Here is a 17,729-nt window from a genome sequence, read left to right on the forward strand (position 1 = left end):
GCAGATTATGGAGGAGCAAAAACAGGGTCGATCGCTGTATATATCAGGTTAGTGTTTTAGAAACGCACCTGTGGCGGTTTTCTGCAGACACTTTACTAACGGAGAGTGAAAACCTTTATCTGCAGATGTTTGGTGGCGTAAATAAAATCAGAGCTCATCTATTGGACCGTCCGGCCGGCCGGCGGACGGATCGATGCTCTATCGTGACACACTGACAGCTCAGATTTACGTTCCCTATTACGGCTCATATTTCAACAATAATAGCAGTTAACGGTCCTGCTCCGCCGTAAAAACGTCCAGGGCTTCAGGCGCACGCTCTAAAAGACGGGGAGAAAGAGGGGCAACGCTTCAGCTTATAAAAACGCCACTGATGTTAAGTATCTGACTGTACCTGGCCAGAAATACCAGTCGGGCCGGAGCTGTTCGCTATCAGCATCTCGCAGAGACGGGAGTCTGAATCTCTGTTCTGCCTCGTGCCTGAGACGCGGTGGCTCTTTGATGTGCTCCGCTCTTTAGGCTTTGATTTACGAAGCGCCATCTTTATCATTTTCCCTGGTTTCTTGAAGTCATTAGAGCCATGGGGGGATATTAGTGGATTGTGTGTGTGTGTGTGTGTGTGTGTGTGTGTGTGTGTGTGTGTGTGTGTGTGTGTGTGTGTGTGTGTGTGTGTGTGTGACTACGCACTGCTGGGGGGGGTCTAACTAGATAAGTGCAGAGGTAAAACCAAGGCCAAGGCTGCAAAGAGGCAGAAAATCCCTTTGAAGTTGCTCAGACGTGTGCGGCGGGTTGAGCGCCATCTTTTGTGCGTCTGTGGGCGTGTCCTCAGCAGCACGGCGTCTGGGTGTTGTCCTGTCCCCACCAGACAGTCTGTTGTCTGTTTACCTTCATCGCTCAAATGGAGCCATTCACGGTCCGCCTGTCTGGCTGTCAGAGACGTCTCCGCCGGGCGACACACCTGTGTTTACCGTTGGGGAAGCGTGTAAACAGCGGCGGCCCGTGTGTTCGCTGAGTCGTACGGCTCGGCAGCTTTTGTAATGAGCGGCTGCAGCAGGGAGACGGCGGCGGGCGGACTAGCCTGTCATTAGTGCCCACGCTGCTCTGTCATTGGGGTTGCATTTATATGAAAGAGGCGGATGGAAACAAAGCGCAAGCACGCTGGCATTCTTTGTTTGCGTCTAAAGCGCACCTGCGCTCAGCTGTTGTCGCCTTCAGCTGACCTCTCACCCGTCTTTGTTTGCTCTTTTGTCCTTCTCTCAAATCCAGATCCACCACATGGACAGGAAAATGGACTCCATCCTGCAGATTCTGACGGAGCAGTTCGCGCCCAGGCCGGAGCTGAGCGCCAAGCCCTCCGTCCGCCGCGTGACCATTCAGAAGCGCATGGGTGCCAGCATCGACGAGGGGCCTTGACGTCACGGAGCTAAAGGGCAATAAAGACGCAGCACTTCGTCGAATGACTTGATACCAAATGTAGGAGCTTGAAAATAATAAAGAGACTAAGTCTTCCAAACCTCCTCTGCATCGCTACCATTTGCAATCCTACATGTTTTGGAGACTTCCGACCCCTGATGTGAGAACAACCTTTATCTTTCCACTTGGTGCTGCTGTGGGGGGGTGGAGGCGGATGGACCTCGTCCTCCTGCTTGGCCCGTCGTCTTCTCCACACTTAGCTTCCGTTTCTGAGGGCCCTCGGGCCGTCGCGTCGTCGGACTCTCTGCATCAGCCCCATAATCGCGCCGCTCGCATGTTAATTTATGTGTGGCCTGTCACTATGCTGCATTCCTCCACTCCAAATATTATTCCAAAGCTAACTAACCCAGTAATGAAGGCGTAATGCAATCAAAGGCCCTGCAGATCCCCAAAGACACATCGAAAACCTGAGAATCCAGCCGTGGCAGAGGCATTCCTTGAATCCGCCTGATTATCTTGGCACCGTCCACACCCAGTACACAACAGGGCTATTTCCGTAGCCACATATCCATCTAGCCTAACTGTACGGCGGCTGCGGTGGGTGTTTGTTAGTAGTGATCGAATGACGGCAGGGTGGAAGGGCAGATTATCTGTTGACTTTGCCGTGCGTTAAGGACCAACAGTCTGGGCTAAATGAGGAAAACGTGTGCGGTGTGGGTTGGGCGGCTAACACGGTGCTGATTTACAGCTACATTACCGCTAATAAAAATAGCTGAGCTGCCATGACAGGACCTGGTGCTGTGTTACAGGAGCAGGGTCAGAAATGAGGCCTCGGCCGCTCAAGGTTTTCACAGGGAGATTTCATATATATATTTATATTTATATCGATCTTTCCTTCCACTGACACGCCCAGCACAACCCTGCTTCATATCCTCTGTTACCCTCCTTAGGGGGCTCGTGCTGCTGATATAAATTTGCCCCATTAAAGCTCTGATTGTTTTTCTCTCCTGGGCTAATTAAGTGCTGAATTCTTGGTAACGGGAGATTACTCACTGCAAGCGACTAATGAAAAGAAACAGTGGAAAATGTGCAGAATTCAAACAGCACGCCTTGAGGAGCAGGCGCGCTAATTCTGTGTGAAAGGTTGGGAAATATCGGGCTACCAGCGAGAGCACATGTTTGAAATAAAAAGACAATGCTCCGGCTTTGTTCTCGCGCTCGCGGCGCTGATCTGACGGGACGCCGAGACGTGTAGGAAGCAGAAAATAGAAAATAACTCAGGCCTGTAGCTACTGTATGAAAGGCCACCCGTTATTGTAACGCGTGCATTCTTTAAGAGGCGGATGCACACACACACACACACACACACACACACACACACACACACACACACACACACACACACACACACACACACACACACACACACACACACGAGGCATGAACAAGGGAAGTGTGACAGGAGAGGTTTTCTCTCCGCACTAGATATATTTTCATATTTTTGCAGTGGTTTAAAATGAGCTATTATTCATCTTTTATTATATGAAGTGGTTGTATTTTGTGACGGACCTGGATTTGTATCTGCATGTCTGTTCTCCTGTACAGTTTTATAAGCGTTGTAAATAGAAACATGGCCTTATTGTACTGTATTTATTACCAGCGTGGAACATGTCTGCGTGTTGGAGTGATGAGAAACACAGAGAGTGAGGCTCCTGTTGTACAGATGGATGATTGTAAATGATATTCACACACACCCCTAGACTGTAGCTCTGGTGTAAATAATAAAACTGGCCAGAGTTTTTCCTTACACTCTGGCGTGCTCTCTTGGCTCGGGAGGAATTTGATTACCGGCTCATCTATTCCACAATTTGCTTTCATTGGAGGGTGAAACCTGTCTTATAGGTTCTTGGACTGGTTCGTTCGAGTCGAGAGCCGAGTTGGGTCAAGGTAAGCCACGGTCCGGAGTTTCCATCCAAATAAAATCTCCTCAACTCCCCATTTCGCTGAATTCCTTTCAACTGCAATCACCATTGAAGGGGGAAGAGAAAGAAAAAATAACACGTCCACCGCGCCTACTTTGAACTCCAAAATTCCATAACCCATTGAGCGAGGCATGCAGAGGGAAAGGAGAATATGTCTCGTATTACCACTCAATTATATTTGCCTTGAAAGGCCAAGAATTACTGGGGATGTCCCAAGATCAGCACCGTCCAGTGCCGAGAGGAGGCAGGAGAGCGGGTCGTCCCCGAGTGGATGGGACGCCGGAGGAGAGGCCGGGGACAACAGGAGCAGGAGTGAGCAAAGTCAATTAGTCGGGGAGGCGACGTGGGCCAGAGGGCTGCAGCGCTCCAGCGCCTGCGTCCTCTTCTGGTTTCTATCACTGCTGGGGGGGGTTTGGCAGCGGGCGGAGAGACGGAGCGGAGGGGAAAAAGAAAGACCCCATGGCTACCTCCATGTGCAGAGGCCGCTTCGCGTCGCGCCACGCTCCTCTTTCATCTCCAGACGAGACGGAGGGAAGAGAGCGACTCCCCACTTCAAACGGCGGTTTGATCTCGCCAGCACACAGGAGAACGACCCAAAGGAGGATCTGAGGAGGCCGTTAAAAGGAGAATATAAGGGACGTACTGTCACGAGATACTGGACAGTGAAATGTGGCAGCTCCAGACTCTGCAGAGGCGGAACATAAGCGAGGTCATGAAACGCAAGCCTTGCAGGTTGTCCGTGTGGTCTTTGATCCTGCTACTGCAGCCAGCGCATGGACGCACACAGTGGAGACCGATGCTCAGCTGGCAAAATATTAAAATGCATCCAGAAAAGGAAATGATTGTGCAAAATCAAAGCAGCATTTACATTTTTGTTGAATAGAAATCTCGCTTGTCGCACACAGCGTCACTCCACTGGTTTGCTGCTCACTCAGTGGAAACAGTGGAGTATTGACAGTATTGATGTGTGCACATATAAAACTACACTAATCAGCAGAAATGGTTTGAGCAGCAGAGCTTTCTCATCACAGGCAGTCAATTTAATGTTAATGCAAGCAAAAAAAAAACATTAAAGCTGCTAAATTCAACAATCCTATATTAACAATGGATCTGATTTGTTGTTGTTGCAGTGTTTAATCGTCACATCATAATTTCCAGACATATTCCAGTCGATACCATGAATTAAAATAACTCTTGTGGTGATTTTAGCAGACACTCAACAGGTGTTATCGCCTCTTTCTGCTCCGCAGGAGGCCCGACCCAGGTTTGCATGAGCCGTAATAACAAGACGGATTGTAATCAGATTTGTGATCCTGCCAAGACACACCTCTATGTGGGTAAGCGTACGCTTCACTGTTTTAAATGACAAGTCTAAATAAGGTCTAACAGTCTGACACGAGGTGAGTAGCTGTGTACGCTTAGACTCTTTGAGGTTGTACCACCAGGGGGCGCTAGAGCTGGGGACCTTCAAAGTCTGTGCACAGCAGATTCAGTGGAGCTTTAAAATGTAATTTTTAAAAAATTTGTCATTTGTAGCTGGAGTGTGTCGACTTACTGGGCTTGAAGTCGCACACGCGTATATAACATGACAACACGCAGCCACACAAGCTCAGCTGGAGCTGTGCTTGGTGAGTGGACAGTAGTGGTAGCCCGGCCACCATGGGGGTGCTCAGAGGCCACCTGTCTAAAGAGGCCTAGGCATGCGGAGGCCCAGCAGCGCTGTATGAAAGCAGATACGAGTCAACAGGTGTGTGTGTGCGTGTGTGTGTGTGTGCTCCTGCTGTATCAACCCAGATTGTGACAAACAATGTCGGCAGCAGCTGATGCCAGCTACTCCGTCAGGAGTTCTCTCTAAATAGCTGGGGCCACCAGTTGCCTGGAGGACGGGCAACTGGTCCTCCAGGCAACTGGAGGACCAGTTGGAGGCAAGTGGAGCCCCCCCTTCATCTCTCTTTGCCGTAGAATAGTTGGCATTCCCATATTTGGTCTTTGAGCAGTGGTCCAGTTGCTTCTGGTTCTAGACACACACCTTTAATGCTACAAACGCATCCCTGGGTTCATACAGAAACAGGAAGGGAGTTGCTTTATAGGCTTTGGTTACAGAATCGCTATTGGTCAATCCAAAACATTTTGCTCCATTGTGATGGTTTGGTGTGAGTCGCTTCCTTGAAAAGCAGGTTAACCAAAGTCAAGGTTGGGCAACCAATGACATGAGACAAACCCACAGTGAACCCTGTTATTGAGGAAGACATGGAAAACTGACGCGTTCCCCGTGGTTTCCTAGCGGGAAATGCAGTGACGCTCCTTCAGCCGCCCCACGATACCTTGGCCTGAGTTTTTACAAATCGCTGCTTTCCTATTAACCTTGACTCAGAAAGCTGGTTTTCCACGCAGTGCTTTTCACGGTGGCAACAGATACAGTATGACCTTTGACCCCTTCTCTGTTTCGTCCAAGCAGAGTGACATCACACCACGGGATAATAAATCAACCCGAGGCCAGGAGTTGGCTTGACCCCTGGTGACCTTTGACCTCACGAGGTTTCCCTTCGCCATATGTCTGCGGCTCCACGTGCTCCACCCCTCCCCGTGACCATAGAGAGCTCCGTGGCCAAGCACAACAGCACAAACCGGGCAAATCCAAGGATCCGCCTGAGCTGCTCAGTTTCACGTCCTGGGTCCAGCCAGCCATAAAAAGTCCACTCGTGCTAAGTGTGACTGCTGCTAATGTGTTGTTACGGCTGCTGGAGATCTGAGCAGACGTCCAGGCACACTTCTGGGGGTAGGAGGAGGGTACGAGGCTGCCGCACAAGGGGGCAAAGAAGGGCTGGCTAGGGCCAGCTCATATGAATGGGGACTTTTCCCTCAGACAGAGAGAATTCCTGGCTGGAAACTGGAAGGACTTCAGTGGCTTGTTGGCCGGCGGAGGCAGAATGTTAAGCACAGTGGACAGCTGCGCCTTGGATCTGCTAAAGGGAAGGGCTATTATTGTAAAACAAGACGTACAGTAAGCGATATACTGTAGCAGCGCTGGCCTTCGGCCTGGTGTTATGTTTAGAGCCCTTAAAGTATTTTTAATGAGAAAAGAGAAGTGAAAACAGAACATGAACACAGTCTCAAGAATTAATTGAAAAACGTCTGAAGTTCTGCACAACGCGGTTTCACTATTACGCACTTCTTGTTGCACAAAACACAAATTCTCGGAAGTGACGTGACGAACGAGCAGAGCCAACGACACAGTAGACGTAGATCTCGTTATTTACCGTGTTCTCTTTATTCACAGGCCGGGTCAACTGAGTGTAAAGACAGTGACTTTATCTGCTGCTGCACCACAAAGCTCCAAATCAGCAGCACCGCAATCTGCAGGGAGCGAAAAGTGGACGTTGGGCAGCCGCTGGCCCACGTCCACGTCTGGTGGGTTTCATACGGGGAAAAGTCTGCTGTTCTCATCAGGCCGCGTGTTGGAGAACATGTTCGCTCATTCTTATGGCAGAAATCTTTTCAACACCAGAAAACTGAGGCTCTGCTCAGCCGGAGGCCCCACGAGCCTCCTGATGAGGGCAGCAGAAGCCGGACGGAGCAGTCTGCCTGTGTTCGTGTGACATGTGGGACGCTTTATTGCTGGTGAAAAACGGAAAGCCGATGCGTTTCTGGGAGCGATCCAGAGCAACGCTGAGGACAGTTTTCCACTCGCGGAGTGTTCCCGTGTCATGGGTTTGGGAATGGGAGGTCGATGGTGTGCAATCAGTGTTGTAAGATATCATTCGACTGACTGGAATTAACGTGTGCAAATGATGCACATGTTAATACAGTATATGTAATATACTTATAAAAGCTGGGAGTGCCCTAATTTTGACTTGTGAAACACGTGCGCCTGCCAGAAACTCTTGATCTGCTCTGCACAGATGTTTCAGCTGAAACCTCTAATTCTCAGCCAAACGCATCTCCACGCATCCTTGAACATTCCTGTCAGGATTACTGGGCCAGGTACCGTGGGCCGGTCGGGAGAGAGAGATGTAGATAAAGGGAGAACGAGCCCGAGCGGGCCTGCAGCACAGCCGGCTTGTTTTCACCTCTCGCGCTGCGTGCTTGAGCAGATTTGCCTTGATAAAGGCAGATAAAGGCTCTTTGATAGGCTGCAGGTGCGCCGCTCTAATGAGCGCCACCGCCAGGCCTCCCTCCCTCTCTCTCTCTCTCTCACTCACCGAGGATGCACATCTGCACGTGTCATTCGATGCTCTGCACCCCCCCCCCACACACACACACGCTCCCCACATCACACGCTGCAGCGCTGCACTGGAACCGGTACCTGTGCCGATGTAGTACTTCTCCCCCCTACAGTATTGATACAGCCTGACTGTGGTTCTGAGTGCAGCTCCGCCCAGCTGGAGCGTTCCAGACGTGCTAAAACAAACGCTGCGTGAAGCGCACGGACGACGACAGTGACTCAGCTGCAGCGCGGCCTGTTCGCAGCCGGTGCGATGCACGCCGGGGAAGGAAGGAAACAGAAAGAGACAGAAAGAGCGATGTTAGGTGTTTGTTTGTGGGCACTCGCCTTCCCCTCTCTCAGAGCCTCAGGTGCCAGGGGAATGGCTTGATGACGCGAGTTGTGGCCTGGGCAGGAAACATAGGGAGGAACTTGTGGCTTTATATTAAGTGCTGGGGCGGTTAACAGGAAAAGATAACCTGCTTCTGTTGATATAGCAAGGAAGTGTGAATTCTTGGCACACGCGTGATGTCGCAGAGAGGAACAAGCCGACGATGCCAACCGCATCTCTGACTCTGACTCCTTACTGGAAATTCCTCGAGTTCTGGGCGGTTTTCTTTGGGTGCCTGTGACGTCGGAGTGTTACGCGAATGCAACCGGGGACATTCCTGATGTACTGTGGCCGTCCAGGTGTTTCTTATGCAAGGAGCAGTAGTGCTGCACCGTGACTAATCGCTGTGGTCTTATCAGCGACGTTCTGGATAATCATCAATTATCTGCAATAAAACCACTATTGCAAATACTGTACATGTCTGCTCCTGTGGCTCAATGGTTAAAGAGTTGAGTAAGTACGTTGAGTTGAGGAATTGGGGGTTTAAATCCTACCTGTAGTTCGATGGTTGTAGTGTTGAGTTTTGTATTTAGAATCTGAGGTTTGAATCCCACTTTTGGCGTCAAGACTGAACTAGTTTTACTACATATTGACGTGCATCATTTTGTAAACTCTACTTTATCTTAGTCTTTTTTTGCTTAGTTCATAGCTCATACTATACTACATGCACACTATATCATGACCACATACTATACTATGACATACATTTATGATGCAGAAATCAAGTCTCACTTTTATGAAGAACATAACATTTAGCACACTGTGTATTCATTCCAGCATCAGGTCACGTGGCACAAGTGAGTAAAAAGGTTTATGACCTCACTTTTTGTACCGTGCATGTGCTCAGTAGGTGGAAAAGAGTTGCAAATGAAAGAATTGCATGTTGCTTTTAAAAGCTTCCATTTCAAAGCTCTGGCGCTAATGCACAATGTTGCACTACAGACTGAAACACACACATCCAATCAGTCTGTCCAATAAACAGACATCAAGTCAGTCAGTCGGTCAGTCAGTCAGTCAGTCAGTCAGTCAGTCAGTCAGTCTGTCTGTCTGTCTGTCTGTCTGTCTGTCTGTCTGTCAGTCAGTCAGTCTGTCTGTCTGTTTAGGCAGGGTGGAGGCTCGTAGACAGACCCTTTGTGTGAGCAGAGAAGCCCCAGACACAACAGTGGCCAGCATCGGCCCTTCACAATGGCCGTCCACACAAAGGCCCACACACTGGGACAATGACTCAGGCTCGGAGTAGGGGTGGATGGCTCAGCTGAGGTTACCCACCTGCACACTTCAGGACCGGACCCTGTTTCCCCTCCCCCCTACACACACACACACACACACACACACACACACACTCCCAGCTTTATAAAGCTGCTGCAGGGTTCTTCCTGTGTTGGTGGCGCCAGGAGGATTCAGTGACACAGGGAGATGCTCAGCGTTAAAAGCAATAACTTCGTTTTATGACACGCGTTAGTTAAAGTTACCAGAGGTAAGCGAGCGCCTACAGGCACAAGTCTGGAATCTGCTTATGGCATAAATCATAAAATGGCTTTGTGAATTGAAAAATACCTTATTGTATTATATTAAGACGTGTAATTACAAATTTAAAAAAATATTTAAATAAATGTATTTGAAATGTATGCTGCTAAAACATATTGTCCTGAGTTCTCAATTATAGATAAAAAGGTACCAAAACACACTTGAGTATATTTTTGCCAGTAACATATTTTACACTCCTCCCCAATTGTGTTAAATACTAAAAAATTAATACATCACATTTCTTTCGGTTAAAATTATTATTTACACACTAGCTGTTCAAACACAATACACACACACACAGAGGCTAGGCACACCGGTAAAAAAAGTCAGGTAAAAAAAAAAATCATTTCAGCTTGTTCTGAGCTGAGAGCAACTGTATTTGAACTTCCCAAAAGTTGCGGAATACTACTGGCTGCAACGAGTGGTCTGTTTTCTCAGCTCTGATTTTTATTGGATAACCTGTGTGTCAATCATTAGCCCACTCAAAAACAGCTTCAGCAGGATGCTCCATTTATACCGATGACGTAAACAAAGTGTGGTTTGAATGATACTTTTAAGTGTTTGCGTGTGTACTTTGTGTAGATTAACCAGGAAACGCACAAACAACCGCCCTCAGGTCAGATTTAATTATCTCTTTTAATTGATTGCAACACATTTTATAACCACACATTACAAAATGCACATCAAATATTTTTATCAGGCTCAGTTTGCAACCTTATTGATAAGAAAAAAAATAAACTACCAAAAATATGCTCTTACAAAATAAGACAATTATAATAAAGTAAATGCCACTTTGGATAACCATAATCAAAACCCATTTTTTATTCTACATAAAAAAGCTCAACATAAATAAGTTAGTATAATTTCTCAGTGTTTTTTTAAAAAATTATGTACATAGGTACATCTGCAAAGATTTACACAAATACACAGGCATGGTGACTGTATTTCTGAGACCTCCATGTAGGTGTACATAAGGCAAAAAGAGGGAAGCATCCTCAGCAGGCCAACAACAACGATGAAGAAAATGTACAAACATAAATGGAAATTTAAGTAATCACAATGTAACACAATGTGAAGTCAACTAAAGAAGCTCAGGCAGTTCTGGCTGAAGCAACTGAAGCAACCATGTATTTGGTATTGTAGGACATTCAACCCTTTTGAAAACACCCACTGCAGAGCAACAAGGCTGATGAAACAACAAGAATACAGTCAAGGAGAGCACAACTTTGTGTATTACACAACCTGTGTAGTTTGTGTGGTCTTTGTCCTTCAATACGAGTACCTCACTACTCCAGAGGAAATCAAACACGTTACAATGTGTCTGAGGTGTGCAGGAGAACTTAAGTTAAAAAAAAAAAAATCCAGGATTTCACAAATACCAAATATACTTTCTCTGAATAAATATTGGGCAATTTAAAGAGGACATATTCCTGTGTGATTATTAGAAGAGAGCCTGCACTTAGTGACACTGAAAGAACCAGATGAGGGCGAAAAAATAAAAAATATATAGGAAGGTGACGATGTGAAGATCCACTGTTAAGAAACTGTAAGAAACCATGATTGTGTTTTAAATGTAGCAATTAGGGACTGTGTCAAAGTCTTGCTGCCATGGAGAAAATAGAATAAAAATAATTACTAAAAAAAAACAAAAACAGCATTTTGGAAACATGTATCAAACTACACTGCAATTCTTCAAGTCAAATCAAAATTCACACTTTTTACATAAAGGATTTGTTTTCAAATCATAATGTTTCTTATGTGCTACATATAGAAAGAAATAATATATATTTATTTATTTATTTACACACAGGTAGTAAAAAGGAGCAAAAAAGGAAATCAAACCTAATTGCACACTGCTACATCAACTGCTTTTTTAGAGGCAGTAACTTTTAATTGAGTGCCACAACTTTAGTGTTTCTAGTCAGTGCTTCAACAGCGTCCTCCCCCGTCTTCAGGAGAGATGATATGTTTCTGATGCTGTGTAGTTCCTCTTCCCAAAAAAGAAAGGAAAAAAATATAAAATAAATCAGCCAACACTGAATTTTCCCACATAAAAGGAGGAAATATGTTTTCGTGTCTGTGGGAGAAAAGAGAAACGAGAGAATGGGAAATTATAGACGGTGCATCAAGCAAAAATAAAACAAGATGCAGGAAACGTTTGAACAAAGCTTCACTCTGGTCCTGCAACACTTCTGACAAAAGATCAAAAGGGATTCACAAAACACGACTACGTCCAAAAAAAAAAAAAAACACCCCACGGCGGAACACGAGCAGGCTGCCAGCTGTGCAGTTAGTGCTATTGTTTCCCGACCGATAGTCACTGTAGTGATGCGGGAATGGTTTGCGTGCTGCTGAGCTGAATATTACAGGGGGTGTGATTTTACAACAGCGCTTGCGACGTGTTGAATATTAAACGACAAGCGAGCGGGGGAACTCTAAAATTAGATTTTAAGATAATGCTGCGTCCTCCTGAACTTCTCCATTTGACCAGAACTTTTAATAATATTGCTAAACAAAATGTGTGCGCTGGTGCTGGTGCAGCTCGCATCCCGCCACACAATGCGGGTTTCACGCACAGGTCCCCCTCCGCCGCGCGCACCGCACGGTCTCCGCCGGCAGAGACAGATGTTTGTGTGTGTGTGTGTGTGCGCGTGCGCGGGCCGTACCGCTCCCTCGCACGCAGACCAGCCCCTTTCCGTCCCAGCTCCGCTGCGAGCGTGAAGGCAGTGGCTGCTGACGTGTTACTACTACACTGTTGTTGAGCGCTCGTTGTTTACAGTTCAGACGGAAACTCGGGCGCCCCGTGGCACCGAGCGCGTAGTAGAACAGAACAGAACAGAACGCAAGCGGCCCCGCAGCTTCCACTGCAAACTCGCCCCGCAGCCGCGTCGACACGCGACACGGTGTCAAAATAGAACTTGGGAGCGTTGGCGAAATCTACCACATCTTTTCTCAGTTTTGCACTAATATTTCGGAATCTGCGGGGCCCGAGTGACTTGACGTGTGACGCGCACTGACAAAAACAAAGTCTTGTTTCTCGTGGCTGCAGACTTGATTAGAACTCATTGTTTTTATGAATTTATTTTTCCAAAGCAGCGCAAATGGATTAAAGTCGGGGGCACGACAGTGAAATAATCCACAAAATACAAATAAATATAATAAATATTCCTAAAGTCTGGCTCGCGGTCTATTTGTTCCCTCCTGACGCGGCTTTCAACCACGGTAACGTGCTGCATTGGGGCCGGAGCGGAGTCTTACCGTCCTCACGTCTGCGTCCTGGGGCTGCTCTTTCGGGGTGTGTGTTCTGCGGGGCGGCTCAGACTCGGACAACTAAGCTCCTCTGAACTGGTGTGTGACCTCTTATTCTGAGCCGAGGGGTCTGCAAAAGCAAAAAAAAAAAAAATACTGCAAATAAATACAAATTACAGACGGCTGTCGAGCGTGGTGGATGATCATCCACTAAACTTGGGGATCGACGCGTGAACTGAAGCGTGGCTCCCGTTACACGGAGACGCCGCGGAGCTCGTACCGTGACGCGCAGGTCTTTTCCGCAGCCCGACGCACTGCTCCGTGCGCTCCATCTGCGCGTCGCTGTCTTCGGGAGCCACCACAACACAGCTATGGTTCCCGTTTAGATCCACATTGTTATTCCCGGCGGGGCAGACGCCCTTCTGCCACGGCTGCCTGCTGTAGAAAGCCGGGACGTCTCTGCTGTCCACCGACTCCCACTTGAGTCTGCCGTTGGCGAGCGGCGTGTGATTGGCGAAGTCGAAGCCCCACTTGGCGGACGCAGCCTCTTCCATCTCCCGCAAGTGTCCCTTTAAATCCCTCTTTAACTCTTCGTGGTCCACGGAACCGAAGAGGTTCCTGCAGGCGGACGGCTTCGGGTGCTCAGACACCCGGGTGTCCGTCCGCTCCAACGTCGGGCTCCCGTTTGAAAGTCGAACATCTGACATTTTCCTCCTCGAAAATGAACACTAGGTGTTTTTTTTTTTCTTCAAACAGCCGCGCGCGTCCAGTTTTCACGAGAAGAGGAAAAACAGCGACGCTCGGCAGCAGCGGGTGTTTCTCCTCGTCGCCGAGCAAGATCCAGAAACAGGCGTGAAACGGCTTAGGCCATGCAGACGACGAGCGCGAGACGGTAATGTCCACGGCGTCGTCTGCGCGGGGCATCAAAACACGGTGCACAGGAACCGGAGCCGCTCCGTCACCTTCGTCCCGCAGCGAGAGGAACTGCAGACAAACCTTCTCAGACCCAATATGGCGATTGAGAGATGTAGTTGGGATTGAGAGGGGAGCTCGACCGGGGGGAGGGGGGTGGATGATTGACACGCAGAGGTATTTAAATACGAAGAAGACCGTTCATTGGCCACGGCGCTTAGGCCCGCCCACTTTTCTTTAAGGTGGAGCGTCGAGTTGCAACAGGCTGCAAGAGCCACAAAGCTTGTCTTCAAACTTAAGACTTGCAACAAAAACGTTTTTTAATAGAAAAAATGTTAGTATGTCCTAAAAAGCCCCAAAACACGTCAAATTCTGTATATATACACACACATATTTATACATATTTTTCCCTTCCCCTACGAGACGTTAGTGTTATATTATATTATATTTTTTTATTAACGCACGTACTAATTGGGAAACTAATCATGAACACTCACTCAACAGTATGGGAGGCAAATTAAATTAAAAAAAATTAAGAAAGATTCATTAATGAGTGTAAATGAATGTAGAAATAAACAATTGCATAAAACATTCATATAAATAAATACATACATGCAACATGCACAAGAAATTTAGACAAGATGGAAGGTCAACAATTTAAAGTAAATTTAAATGACTCCACTACACTGAGCCAAACACACACCTTTACATAAACTCGTCTTGGTAGATTGTTTTAACAAGTCTATTTGTCACACACCTCTATATATTTATCTATCACGCAGCTACCAAACACTCTACGTTAAACTTTTAACTTTGTTACATGTTAAAACAACCTAAAAGCGAGTTTCTCTAAACATTCCACCTTAAAAGTGATGACACTTGAAAATAGTTTTTACTATGAGGTTCAAACTTAAAGGTCAAATATTACAGAAAAAATCCAAAGGCGTCGAAAAGTTAAGAAACAACTGAGAAACCAATAAGCTGCTGCTAATCATAAATAAATCAATAATAGACTGACAATTTGAAAACTGAAAACTGGTATTTCTTTAAAACATAGTGTTTGGAAAAAAAAGTTATATGGAGCGGAGTGGATTGAGTCAAGATCAGCATCCACAAGATCCTGACCTCATCTCTATTGACCCAGAGAAGGAAAAGCATCCACAAGTACATAAATCCAGTTTTAAAGGAAGAAATGCAGACTATGGAAAAAGTCTCTCATTTAGGTTGATTAACACAAAATTCTAACTTAGTAATAATATTCCCTCCATATACACACACGAGTGTATATGAGTAATCATTTAACTTGGGGGTCACATCAGGCTTTTGCTATGTGGCGCACCTACACTCAGTGTCAATAATATATCTGGGGCTTTGCTGACCCCTAGCGTTCATGTTGTAGCATTTCTGTAGCAATACAAAGTCAACAGGAAACGACCTTCATATGAAACGCTTTTTAATAGCTCAGCTTTAGATAAATGTCACATCTGCATATATACATATTTATACAGTAAGTAGGGCCTTGGCTCTACCAAAGGCCAGTGAAGGTCCTCAGCCCCTCTTTAATGCCTGCTGATGTGCAGTGGCCTACCTTCTGAGTCAGTCCATAACGGAACCCTGGTGCCTCTCAGAGGCTGAGCCACTTGATGATGTAGAAGTTCCGCTTGCCCACTCTGAGCAATGTAAGTCCATTAGACAGGATGTGAAGCTTAGGGACCAGCACCTGCTCTGGTTTGTCCGTGCGCGTTTGGTTGATCCACACACCTCCGTCTGAAACCATTTGATACCTGCACACAAGCAATTACGCTGTGAATCAAAGCTGGCTCTTCTAGTAAAATGTATTAGAGTTGAACCTGTAAAGAATGCAGACATCTGCTCTTAGTCCATTTTTATTTAAGGTAATATATCCTCTTTTGGCTGTTGAGCATTGTGAAATAAATTAATAGCAGTTGTTAAAGTAAGTAAACCTATATTGAGTGTTACTGGACTGAAGGGGGGCCTGGCCGCTGTACCTACCCTCTGGGTCCCTCTGGTATGGCCTTGACCCTGCGACAGGCATCTATCACCGTGGTACCTGGCTCCAACAGCAGCTCATGGAAGGGAGCCTCCCTGAAGAGCTCCTGAAGCTCCTCATCACTCATTTCCTCCAAGGCCTGCACGCTACTGTGGTACAGTGCGTTGGTACATCTGTAATAACATCAACGTTGGGTTTATTGTCTGAACTTGAACCCGCCAGCAGGGATTCCCCATGGGCCGTCTTTAACGCCACAGACAAACACACACGCCGCCTGTTCCGACCTCTTGGCGCTCTCCAGGCCCTCCTTCCCGTGCACAAGCTTCGTCACCTCTGCGGCCAGTCGTTTGTGCGCGAGGCGTTTCCCCGGATCCTGCCTCTGCTGTTCCATGAGCCGCTCCACCTCGGCGAGAGGCAGGAACGTGAACAGCTTCAGATACCTGGACCGCACAGCACACGGAGAATCAGCAGATGGACCTACGAGCATCCATTTCTCCTCCAGTTTGCGCGTGCTCACCCTTCCACACTGGCATCAGGCTGCCGGAGGAAGAACTGGTAGAGTTCGAAGGGAGACGTTTTGTCTCTGTTGAGCCACACTGCGTTGCCCGCCGTCTTCCCCAGCTTGTCCCCAACAGAGCTGGTCACCAGGGGGGTGGTCAGGCCGTACACCTCCTCTCCACACACCCTGGAAAGACGCGAGCACCACAAGTGTCAACTGTGAACGCCAAGGACAGGCCTGTGCAACATACTGAGGTTAGAGAAGCAATTAAAAGCCGAATTCAATGTGAATGTTGAAAGCTTTGTGTGACAGTTGCACCTAGTTTGTACAATAGGAAAACATTTCATTTCGGTTTTACTGCATTTACACATACACATTTACTGCACAGTGAGCAGTCACACTCTGGATGTGTCTTCAGTAGGTAAGATGGAAAGGTGACTTATCGGCCATTATATGACTTTAAAAGATGAAAGATTATAGGTTATAATTAAGCTACAAGCATCTAAATGAGTCGTTAGATATACATTTGTATGAATTCATTGATTGTACCTCTTTCCACAGGAAAATGAGACCATTTATTAAAAAGTATTAAATGGAACCACATGTTAACACAGTCTAGATAGATTTGCGCACATAATGAGTTTTGCCCCGTCTCTGTTTAAAGGATATAATGTATATTAAAGAGACTCGCTTGTGGACGTAGTCGTGCCCGGACATCAGGTTGCCCAGCTGGTCGCTGCCTCCGAGCTGGATCTTGCAGCCGTATACTTGGTTCAGGTGGTAGAAGTCGTAAGCCTGAAACACCTGGTAGGTGAACTCCGTCAGGCTCATGCCGTCGGCGCTCTTCAGCCTGGACTGCACGCTGTGGCGGCTGAGCATGGTCCCCATGCGGAAGAACCTGCCGGCCTCGGACAGGAACCCCACCACGTCCCAGCGCTTGTACCAGCTCAGGTTGTTCACCACAGTCGCGGTGCCCAGGTGCCTGGAGCTGTCGTGGAAGTAGAGCTCGTAGTTGGCGAAAACCCTCTGGATGCTCTCCCGGATGCCGCGCGTGTTCGCCTCCACGGCGTCCGCGGACAGCCGCTCCCTCTCGCTCGCTTTGCCGCTCGGGTCGCCTATTTGCGCGGTGGCGCCTCCGAGGACGGCGAGGACGTGGTGCCCGGCGCCGCGGAAGTGCAACAGGCCGATGAGGGCGAGCAGGTTGCCCACGTGGAGGCTGTCGGCTGTGGGGTCGAAGCCGCAGTAGACCGTCTGCGCGCCGGACTGCAGCAGCCGCGGCAGCTGGTCCTGCGCCGCGCTTTCTGGGAAGGCGTCCTTTAAAATGCCCCGTTTGTGCATCGCGAGGAGCAGCCCGGTGCGCGCGGTCGAAGAGCAGTGGCGCTTGGATCTGACCGCCGAGCAGTTAGCCAGGACGTAGGATCCCCGGCGGCATACACGGCCACAGGCCGTCACCATGGAGGCAGCCATGTTGGATGTGACAGGGGCAGGAAGACGCCGGCTGGTTGGTGTCGGCGGCGCGCCCTCTAGCGGAGCCTCCGGGAACA

General features: G+C 47.9%; 3 protein-coding genes across 4 annotated transcripts in view; 1 reads left to right on the top strand and 2 right to left on the bottom strand.

Moving 5' to 3' along the window:
• The window catches only part of kcnq1.2 (potassium voltage-gated channel, KQT-like subfamily, member 1.2), an 88,256-nt gene extending 85,039 nt beyond the window's left edge, over positions 1–3,217 (top strand). For both annotated transcript variants that reach the window (XM_029153390.3, XM_029153391.3), the window contains one exon: positions 1,264–3,217. In XM_029153390.3, coding sequence (XP_029009223.1) covers positions 1,264–1,410 — 147 coding nt within the window. In that variant the 3' untranslated portion in view covers positions 1,411–3,217. The remainder of the gene's footprint in view (positions 1–1,263) is intronic.
• A 6,914-nt stretch (positions 3,218–10,131) lies between these two features.
• Positions 10,132–14,962, bottom strand: cdkn1bb (cyclin-dependent kinase inhibitor 1Bb). Its single transcript, XM_029153267.2, has 3 exons — positions 13,044–14,962; positions 12,773–12,893; positions 10,132–11,591 (listed from the first exon to the last, which is right to left on the bottom strand). Exons 1-2 carry the CDS (start codon positions 13,468–13,470, stop codon positions 12,778–12,780), a joined length of 543 nt encoding a protein of 180 aa, XP_029009100.1. The 5' UTR covers positions 13,471–14,962; the 3' UTR covers positions 10,132–11,591; positions 12,773–12,777.
• A 149-nt stretch (positions 14,963–15,111) lies between these two features.
• Positions 15,112–17,688, bottom strand: yars2 (tyrosyl-tRNA synthetase 2, mitochondrial). The gene is made up of 5 exons (XM_029153246.3): positions 16,877–17,688; positions 16,204–16,371; positions 15,971–16,126; positions 15,689–15,859; positions 15,112–15,459 (listed from the first exon to the last, which is right to left on the bottom strand). The coding sequence occupies exons 1-5, from the start codon at positions 17,650–17,652 to the stop codon at positions 15,300–15,302; spliced, it is 1,431 nt and encodes a 476-aa protein (XP_029009079.1). The 5' UTR covers positions 17,653–17,688; the 3' UTR covers positions 15,112–15,299.
• Positions 17,689–17,729: the final 41 nt, after the last annotated feature.

The sequence above is a fragment of the Betta splendens genome, chromosome 6 (genome assembly GCF_900634795.4).
Source record: "Betta splendens chromosome 6, fBetSpl5.4, whole genome shotgun sequence".
NCBI lineage: Eukaryota > Metazoa > Chordata > Actinopteri > Anabantiformes > Osphronemidae > Betta > Betta splendens.